A 10831-nucleotide genomic window follows, 5' to 3' on the forward strand; every position below is an offset into this window, starting at 1 on the left:
AGTACTGGGAGCATGTGGGGTGGGATGGGGGGGCAACGTGGGTGTCTGGGTGGCCTGGGAGCATCGTGGGTGACATGGGGGGGACAGGGACACCTGGGTGCCCTGGGAGCATCTGAGGTGACATGGGGACACCTGGGAGATCTGGGGTGACATGGGGGGGAGACCAGGACAACTGGGTGCCCTGGGAGCATCTGGGGTGACATGGGGAGGGGATGGGGACACCTGGGAGCATCTGGGGTGACATGGGGGGGGGGGACGGGGACACCTGGGAGCATCTGGGGAGACATGGGGGGACAATATGGACACCTGGGTGCCCTGGGAGCATCAGGGGTGACATGGGGGGGGACGGGGACACCTGGGAGCATCTGGGGTGACAAGGGGGGAGACCCCAACACCTGGGTGCCCTGGGATCATCTGGGGTGACACGAGAGGGACGTGGGTGCTGGAGTCCCCTGGGAGCATCTGGGGTGACATGGGGGGGGACCAGGACACCTGGGTCCCCTGGGAGCATCTGGGGTGACGTGGGGACACCTGGGAACATCGTGGGTGACATGGGGGGGACCTGGACACCTGGGTCCCCTGGGAGCATCTGAGGTGACACGGGAGGGGGTACCACAACACCTGGGTCCCTTGGGAGCATCTGGGGTGACATGGGGGGGATGGGGACACTTGGGAGCATCTGGGGTGACATGGAGGGGGGACTGGGACACCTGGGTCCCCTGGGAGCATCTGGGGTGACATGGGGGGGACTGGGACACCTGGGTCCCTTGGGAGCACCGTGGGTGACATGGGGGGGACTGGGACACCTGGGTCCCTTGGGAGCACCGTGGGTGACATGGGGGTGATGGGGACACGTGGGAGCATGGGGGGGGACCTGGACACTTGGGTCACCTGGGAGCATCTGGGGTGACATGGGGGGGGGACGGGGACACCTGGGAGCATCATGGGTGACACGGGTGGGATGGGGACACCTGTGAGCATCTGGGGTGACATGGAGGGGGGACTGGGACACCTGGGTGCCCTGTGAGCATCATGGGTGACATGGGGGGACCTGGACATCGGTCCCCTGGGAGCATCTGGGGTGACATGGGGGGGACCCCAACACCTGGGTCCCTTGGGAGCATCTGGGGTGACATGGGGACACCTGGGGGCATCGTGGGTGACATGGGGGGGGGGGACACAGACACCTGGGAGCATCTGGGGTGACATGGGGACATCTGGGAGATCTGGGGTGACATGGGGGGAGACCTGGACACCTGGGTCCCCTGGGAGCATCGTGGGTGACATGGGGGGGACGGGGACACCTGGGAGCATCTGGGGTGACAAAGGGGGGGACAAGGACACTTGGGTCACGTGGGAGCACCAGGGGTGACATCCCCCACCCCTCCCTCCCCCCGAGCATCCCCGGGGGCGGGGCAGGGGGGACCCGCCCCCCCCTCCCCGTCACCGGACCCACCCGTGGGCACCCACAGGCTCCGCCACGCACCCGGCGCCACCAGAGGCACCGACGGGCGGGGACACGCGACGACACGCGGGGACACGCAGGGGACAGCAGGTGACACGGGGGGACGCGGGATGGGGAAGGGGGTGGAAGGGAGATGGAAGGAGGGAGGAAGGAGGAAGGAGAGATGGAAGGAGGGAGGAAGGAGAGATGGAACGAGAGAGGAAGGAGGGAGGAAGGAGAGAAGAGGGAGGAAGGAGGAAGGAAGGAGGAAGGAGAGATGGAAGAAGGAGGAAGGAGAGATGGAAGGAGGATGGAAGGAGGAAGAAGAGATGGAAGGGGGATGGAAGGAGGAAGGAGAGATGGAAGGAGGAAGGAGGGATGGAAGGAGGAAGGAGAGATGGAAGGAGGATGGAAGGATGGAAGGAGGAAGGAGAGATGGAAGGGGGATGGAGAGATGGAAGGAGGATGGAAGATGAAAGGAGAGATGAAGGAAGTGGGAAGAAGGATGGAAGGAGGAAGGAGAGCTGGAAGGAGGAAGGAGAGATGGAAGAGGATGGAAGGAGGAAGGAGAGATGGAAGGAGGAAGAAGAGATGGAAGGAGGATGGAAGGAGGAAGGAGAGATGGGAAGAGGATGGAAGGAGGAAGGAGAGATGGAAGGAGGATGGAAGAAGGATGGAAGGAGGAAGGAGAGATGGAAGGAGGATGGAAGGAGGAAGGAAGGAGAGATGGAAGGCAGATGGAGAGATGGAAGGAGGAAGAAAGATGAAAGGAGAGATGAAGGAAGAGGGAAGAAGGATGGAAGGAGGAAGGAGAGCTGGAAGGAGGAAGGAGAGATGGGAAGAGGATGGAAGGAGGAAGGAGAGATGGAAGGAGGAAGGAGGATGGAAGAAGGAGGATGGAAGGAGGAAGGAGAGATGGAAGGAGGAAAGGAAGGGGATAGAAAGAGGAAGGATGATGGAAGGAGGATGGAAGGAGGAGGGAAGGAGGAGGGAAAGAGGGATGGAAAGAGGATGGAAGGAGGAGGGGACGGAGGGGTGGAAGGAGGAAGGAAGGAGGGAAGGAAGCAGGATGGACGGAGGAGAGAAGGAGAGATGGAAGGAGGAAGAAAGGAGGGAAGGAAGGAGGAAGGAAAGGGGATGGAAGGAAAGAGGGAAGGAGGAAGGAAGGGGAGATGGAAGGAGGAGAGAAGAGATGGAAGGAGGGAGGGAGGGAAGGAAGGATGATGGAAGGAGGGAGGGAACAAGGAGTGGAAAGAGGAAAGAAGGAGGATGGAAGGAGGGAAGGAAGGAGGAAGTAAGGTGGAAGGAAGGAGGGAAGGAGGAGGAAGCAAGGGGGAAGGAGGAGGAAGCAAGGGGGAAGGAAGGAGGGAAGGAGGAGGAAGGGGGGATGGAAGGAGGGACAGAGGGCGGGGCCATCAGGTGGGCGGGGCCAGCAGGGGGGCGGGGCCAGGCCGGTGTCCCCACTGACCCTCCTCCGTGTCCCCCCCAGGGCCATGGAGCTGCTGCCCATCGCGGGGCTCCTGCTGCTGCTGGCGGGTACGTGGGGTCCCCCGTGTCCCCCCCCATGTCCCCTGTGTCCCCCCATGTCCCCTCGTGTCCCCCCATGTCCCCTGTGTCCCCCCGTGTCCCCCATGTCCCCTCGTGTGTCCCCCATGTCACCCCATGTCCCCTCCACACCCCCCCCCCACCATGTCCATGTCCCCATGGAAGGAGCTCAGGGAGGGGACAAGTCTGGTGGCCCATGTCCTCATGAGGTGACACATCTGGTGGCCCATGTCCCCATGAGGAGACACATCTGGTGGCCCATGTCCCCATGGAGGAGACACATCTGGTGGCCCATGTCCCCATGGAGGTGACACATCTGGTGGCCCGTGGCCCCATGGAGAGGACACATCTGGTGGCCCATGTCCCCATGGAGGGAATCTGAGGAGGGGACACATCTGGTGGCCCGTGTCCCCATGAGGGGACACACCCGGTGGCCCATGTCCTCATGAGGAGACACATCTGGTGGCCCATGTCCCCATGGAGGAGACACATCTGGTGGCCCATGTCCCCATGGAGAGGACACGTCTGGTGGCCCATGGCCCCATGGAGGGAACCCAAGGAGGGGACACATCTGGTGGCCCATGTCCCCATGAGGGGACACGTCTGGTGGCCCATGTCCCCATGGAGAGGACCCTTCTGGTGGTCCATGGCCCCATGCAGGTGACACATCTGGTGGCCCATGTCCCCATGGAGGTGACACATCTGGTGGCCCATGCCCCCATGGAGAGGACACGTCTCGTGGCCCATGTCCCCATGGAGGGGACACGTCTGGTGGCCCATGTCCCATGTCCCCATGGAGAGGACACAGCTGGTGGCCCATGTCCCCATGAGGAGACACATCTGGTGGCCCATGTCCCCATGGAGAGGACACATCTGGTGGCCCATGTCCCCATGGAGGGAATCTGAGGAGGGGACACATCTGGTGGCCCATGTCCCCATGGAGGTGACACATCTGGTGGCCCATGTCCCCATGGAGGGAATCTGAGGAGGGGACACGTCTGGTGGCCCATGTCCCCATGGAGGTGACACATCTGGTGGCCCATGTCCCCATGAGGAGACACATCTGGTGGCCCACATCCTCCCAGAGGGAACCCTAGGCTGAGGCCACCAGGTGACCCACGTCCTCCCGGCAGGAGGAGCCTGGGGACAGGACCCCCGGGGTGGCCCACATCCTGGTGGCCAGCAGGACGTCGGGGACGGGATGGCACCCACCGGTGTCCCCATGATGGCACGGGTGACACCGGAGGAGGACAGGATCATCGGGGGCTACCCCTGCGTCCCCTCCTCGCAGCCCTGGCAGGTCTACGTCTACGGGCCCCTGCGGTGCGGGGGCGTCCTGCTGAGGGACCGATGGGTGCTCACGGCCGCCCACTGCAACAGGAGGTGGGGACACGCCACGGGGACACGCCACGGGGACGGGGACACCCCATGGGACACCCTATAGGGATGGGGACATCCCATGGGGACACGCCACGGGGACAGGCCACGGGGACGGGGACACCCCATGGGACACCCTATAGGGATGGGGACATCCCATGGGGACATCTCATGGGGATAGGGACACCCAATGGGGACGGGGACACCCCACAGGGACATCTCATGGGGATGGGGACACCCCATGGGGACATGCCACGGGGATGGGGACACCCCATGGGGACATCTCATGGGGATGGGGACACCCCATGGGGACGGGGACACACCATGGGGACATGCCACGGGGACAGGGACACCCCGTGGGGACACACCATGGGGATGGGGACACCCTACGGGGACGGGGACACCCACAGGGACATCTCATGGGGACAGGGACACCCCAAGGGGATGGGGACACCCCATGGGGACATGCCACGGGGACGGGGACACCCCATGGGGACACCCCAAGGGGATGGGGACACCCCATGGGACACCTTATAGGGATGGGGACACCCCATGGGACACTCTATAGGGATGGGGACACCCCATGGGGACATCTCATGGGGATGGGGACACCCCATGGGGACGTGGACACCCACAGGGACATCTCATGGGGACAGGGACACCCCAAGGGGATGGGGACACCCCATGGGGACATCCCACGGGGATGGGGACACCCCACGAGACACCCTATAGGGATGGGGACATCCCATGGGGACACACCATGGGGATGGGGACACCCCACGGGGACATGCCACGGGGACGGGGACACCCCATGGGGACACCCCAAGGGGATGGGGACACCCCATGGGACACCTTATAGGGATGGGGACACCCCATGGGACACTCTATAGGGATGGGGACACCCCATGGGGACATCTCATGGGGATGGGGACACCCTACGGGGACAGGGACACCCCACAGGGACATCTCATGGGGATAGGGACACGCCACGGGGATGGGGACATCCCATGGGGACATCTCATGGGGACAGGGACATGCCACGGGGATGGGGACATGCCACGGGGATGGGGACACCCCACGAGACACCCTATAGGGATGGGGACATCCCATGGGGACACGCCACGGGGACACCTCACAGGGACAGGGCCACCCCATGGGGATGGGGACACGCCACAGGGATGGGGACACACCATGGGGACACCTCAGGGGGACAGGGACACCCCATGGGACACCCCAAGGGGATGGGGACACCCCATGGGGACACCCTATAGGGATGGGGACACCCCATGGGGACACGCCACAGGGACAGGGACACCCCATGATGATGGGGACAGACCATGGGGATGGGGACACCCCATGGGGACACCTCAGGGGGACAGGGACACCCCATGGGGACACACCACGGGGACACCCCACAGGGACGGGGACACCCCACGTGACACCCTATAGGGATGGGGACATGCCACGGGGATGGGGACACCCCATGGGGACACCCACAGGGACAGGGACGTCTCATGGGGACACCCCAAGGGGATGGGGACACCCCATGGGGACACGCCACTGGGATGGGGACACCCCACGGGGATGGGGACAGGGGGGACATGGCTGGGGGACACGGGACAGGCGTGGGGACACGGGGGACAAGGGATGGGGACACGGCCTGGTGACGGGACCCACGGGTGGTGGGGGACAGGGGACAGGATGGGGACACGGGACACCACGTCCTGGGGTGGGGAGGGGACACTGGTGGGGTGTGGGGCTGTGACTGTCCCATGTCCCCTTGTCCCCACCCTCTACGTTTGTCCCCAACCTTTGTCCCACCCGTGTCCCTCCTCTGTCCCCTCCGTGTCCCCATGGCCCACCCATGTCCCCATGTGTCCCCTCCATGTCCCCATCCCCATGTCCCACCTGTGTCCCCATGTCCCCTCCATGTCCCCATCCCCACGTCCCACCCGTGTCCTCCTCCATGTCCCATCTATGTCCCCATGTCCCCTCCACACCCATCCCCACGTCCCGTGTCCCCACGTGTCCTCCTCCATGTCCCATGTCCCCATGTCCCCTCTCCACACCCATCCCCGTGTCCCCTCCATGTCCCCACCCCCATGTCCCACCTGTGTCCTCCTCCATGTCCCACGTCCCACCTCTGTCCCCTCCATGTCCCCATCCCCATGTCCCACCCGTGTCCTCCTCCATGTCCCACCTGTGTCCCCATGTCCCCTCTCCTCACCCACCCCCACGTCCCACCCGTGTCCTCCTCCATGTCCCATCTATGTCCCCATGTCCCCTCCATGTCCCCATCCCCATGTCCCACCTGTGTCCCCACGTGTCCCACCTGTGTCCCCATGTCCCCTCCATGTCCCCACCCCCATGTCCCACCTGTGTCCTCCTCCATGTCCCACGTCCCACCTGTGTCCTCCTCCATGTCCCCATCCCCACGTCCCACCCGTGTCCTCCTCCATGTCCCACCTGTGTCCTCCACGTCCCATCTATGTCCCCATGTCCCCACATCCCCTCTCCACACCCACCCCCATGTCCCACCCATGTCCCACCCATGTCCTCCTCCATGTCCCACCTGTGTCCTCCTCCATGTCCCCTCTGTGTCCCCATGTCCCCATCCCTCTCCACACCCACCCCCATGGCCCATCTCTGTCCCCATGTGTCCTCCTCCATGTCCCACCCGTGTCCTCCTCCATGTCCCACCTATGTCCCCACGTCCCACCCTGTCCCCACCCCCCCGGGGGGTCACCTCCAGGGGTCTACGCCTCCGCCTGGGCGAGAACGACCTGGGGCGGCCGGAGGGCCCGGAGCAGGAGCGGCTGGTGGCCCGGGCCATCCCCCACCCGGCCTTCGACCCCGCCACCCTCGACAACGACCTCCTGCTCCTCAAGCTCGACCGGCCCGCGCCGCTGGGCCCCTCCGTGCGGCCCCTCCCCCTGCCCACCGCCTGCGCCCCCCCCGGCGCCACCTGCCTCGTCTCGGGCTGGGGCACCATCACCACCCCCCAAGGTGAGAGGAGGAAACCCGGAGTAAAGCCGGAGTAGAGCAGGGAAGGGGGGGGGTGGGTGTCTGTGTTGTGGCAGGGCCAGGCTAATGTCAGAGCGAAGATGGAGTGAAATCTGGAGTGGAATCGCAGTAAAGTCGTAGTAAACCCGTAGTAAAGTCGTAGTAAACCCCTAGTAAAGTTGTAGTAAACCCATAGTAAAGTCATAGTAAACCCATAGTAAAGTTGTAGTAAAGCCATAGTAGGCATGGAGTAAAGGTAGAGTAGACCAGGGGAGTTGTGGCAGGTTCAGGCTAAATGTCACAGCAAAGATGGAGTGAAACCTGGAGTGGAATCGTAGTAAAGTTGCAGTAAACCCATAGCAAAATTGTAGTAATCCCATAGTAAAGTCATAGTAATGCCACAGTAAAGTCATAGTAATCCCATAGTAAAGTCATAGCAGACATGGAGTAAAGCTAGAGCAGACTGCGGTGGAGTTGTGGCACGTCCAGGCTAAATGTCACAGGCAAAGCTGTAGTGAAACCTGGAGTGGAATCGTAGGAAACATGTAGTAAACCCATAGTGAAGTCATAGTAGACTGCAGTAAAGTCATAGCAAACCCATACTGAAGTCCTAGTAGACATGGAGTAAAGCTAGAGTAGACAGGGGGAATTGTGGCAGGTCCAGGCTAAACGTCACAGCAAAGATGGAGTGAAACCTGGAGTGGAATCATAGGAAATGTGTAGCAAACCTCTGGTAAAGATGTAGTAATCCCACAGTAAAGTCATAGAAAACCCATAGTAAAGTTCCAGTAGACATGGAGTAAAGCTAAAGCAGACTGGGGTGGAGTTGTGGCATGAGTAATCGATGAGTAACCAATGCATAACCTGTAAGTAACCCAGGACTAACATGCGTAACCGAGGACTAACTAATGCATAACCTATACGAGTAGCCTATAACTGATATGTAACCTATGAGTAACCTGTGACTGAGGCCTACGTGTAACCTGCACGTAACCTCCAAGTAGCTTATAACTGATGCGTAACCTGTAACTAACTCATGAGTAACCTGTAACCAAGGCCTACGTGCAACCTAGAAGTAGCCCATAACCTGTAGGTAAAGCGTAACCTACGAGTAACCTAGGAGTAACCTATGAGTAACCTATGAGTAGCGCCCAGAGTAGCCCGGCAGCCCCTGGGGGTGTCCCCAACCCCCCTGACCCCTCCCCTCCCCCCACAGTGACCCTCCCCCAACACCTGATCTGCGCCTACGTCACCGTCGTCCCCCCGGCCGCGTGCCGCCGGGCCTACCCGCGCCGCGTTACTCCCAACATGCTTTGCGCCGGCGTGCGCGGACGGCGCGTGGACTCCTGTCAGGTACTACGGGGGGAGGGGGGGTGGGGGCAACCCCAACTCAAGGTCCACCCACTCTTGGTGGCCCCCCATCCTCACGTGTCCTCCAACCCAAGGACCTTCTGCCTCAACAAGCTTGGAAACCTCCTCCTAAGGTGTCCCCCCCCACCCTGGTCACCCTCCTTGGGGTGTCCCCATCTCCCCCCCTCATGGCCACCACAACTCAAGCTCCACCCACCCTTGGTGGCCACCCAACCTTAAGCTCCACCCACTCTTGGTGGCCCCCCAACCTCACGTGTCCTCCAACCCAAGGACCTTCTGCCTCAACAAGCTTGGAAACCTCTTCCTAAGGTGTCTTCTCCAACCCTGGTCACCCTCCTTGGGGTGTCCCCATCTCCTCCCCCCTCATGGTCACCACAACTCAAGCTCCACCCTCGCTTGGTGGCCCCCCATCCTCACGTGTCCTCCAACCCAAGGACTTTCTCCCTCAACAAGCTTGGAAACCTTCTCCTAAGGTGTCTTCTCCAACCCTGGTCACCCTCCTTGGGGTGTCCCCATCTCCCCCCCCTCATGGCCACCCAACCTCAAGCTCCACCCACCCTTGGTGGCCCCCCATCCTCACGTGTCCTCCAACCCAAGGACTTTCTCCCTCAACAAGCTTGGAAACCTTCTCCTAAGGTGTCTTCTCCAACCCTGGTCACCCTCCTTGGGGTGTCCCCATCTCCCCCCCCCATGGCCACCCCAACTCAAGCTCCACCCACTCTTGGTGGTCCCCCATCCTCACGTGTTCTCCAACCCAATGACCTTCTGCCTCAACAAGCTTGGAAACCTCCTCCTAAGGTGTCTTCTCCAACCCTGGTCACTCTCCTCGTGGTGTCCCCAAGCCACCCTGTCCCCTGTCCCCACAGGGTGACTCCGGGGGGCCACTGTCGTGCAACGGGACCCTCCAAGGCATCGTGTCGTGGGGCTTGGAGACCTGCGCCCTGCCCGGCCACCCCGGGGTCTACACCCGGGTCTGCAACTACGTGGGATGGATCAGGACCACCATGAACCAGAACTAGGAGCTAGGGAGAACTTCCAAGATGGGCCACCAAAAACGACATGGACACGGAGTTGGGCCACCACGGAGAGGAGTTGAGGAGACAACGGTCTGGGCCACCACAGGCCACAGAACTGGGCCATGGTGGACCATGGATCTGGGCCACCATGGACCATGGATCTGGGCCACAGATCTGGGCCATCGTGGACCAGAGATCTGGACCACCGTGGACCATGGATCTGGGCCACCATGGACCAGAGATCTGGGCCACCATGGATCTGGGCCACAGATCTGGGCCACCATGGACCAGAGATCTGGGCCACCATGGACCATGGATCTGGGCCACAAATCTGGGCCACGGTGGACCAGAGATCTGGGCCACCGTAGACCACAAATCTGGGCCACCGTGGACCAGAGATCTAGGACATCGTGGACCACAGATCTGGGCCACTGTGGACCATGGATCTGGGCCAGAGATCTGGGCCACCGTGGACCAGAGATCTGGGCCATCATGGACCAGAGATCCAGGCCACAAATCTGGGCCACGGTGGACCAGAGATCTGGGCCACCGTAAACCACAAATCCGGGCCACCGTGGACCAGAGATCTGGGCCATCATGGACCATCTATCTGGGCCACCATGGACTACGACTAGGGACACAGAGACACAAATCTGGGCCACCACGGATCTGGGCCACCATGGACCACAAAGATCTGGGCCACCATGGACTACGACTAGGGACACAGAGACACAGATCTGGGCCACCACGGATCTGGGCCACCATGGACCACAAAGATCTGGGCCACCATGGACTACGACTAGGGACACAGAGACACACGATCTAGGCCACCATGGACCACGGATCTGGGCCACCATGGACCATGGATCAGGGCCACAAAGATCTGGGCCACCATGGACCATGGATCTGGGCCACCATGGGCCACAAAGATCTGGGCCACCATGGGCCACAACTAGGGCCACCTAGAAGACCACCACAGACCACACCTAGAAGGCCACCACAGACCACAACTAGGGCCACCTAGAAGGCCACCACAGACCACAACTAGAAGGCCACCACAGACCACAACTCGGGC

General features: G+C 61.9%; 1 protein-coding gene across 1 annotated transcript; it reads left to right on the top strand.

Annotated features, from left to right (window-relative positions):
• Positions 1–2937: 2937 nt before the first annotated feature.
• On the top strand, positions 2938–9759 carry LOC137677444 (kallikrein-14-like). Its single transcript, XM_068424746.1, has 5 exons — positions 2938–2980; positions 4123–4372; positions 7119–7372; positions 8586–8722; positions 9607–9759. Exons 1-5 carry the CDS (start codon positions 2938–2940, stop codon positions 9757–9759), a joined length of 837 nt encoding a protein of 278 aa, XP_068280847.1.
• Positions 9760–10831: the final 1072 nt, after the last annotated feature.

Source organism: Nyctibius grandis, unplaced genomic scaffold (genome assembly GCF_013368605.1).
Source record: "Nyctibius grandis isolate bNycGra1 unplaced genomic scaffold, bNycGra1.pri scaffold_59_arrow_ctg1, whole genome shotgun sequence".
In the NCBI taxonomy this organism is placed as follows: Eukaryota; Metazoa; Chordata; class Aves; order Nyctibiiformes; family Nyctibiidae; genus Nyctibius; species Nyctibius grandis.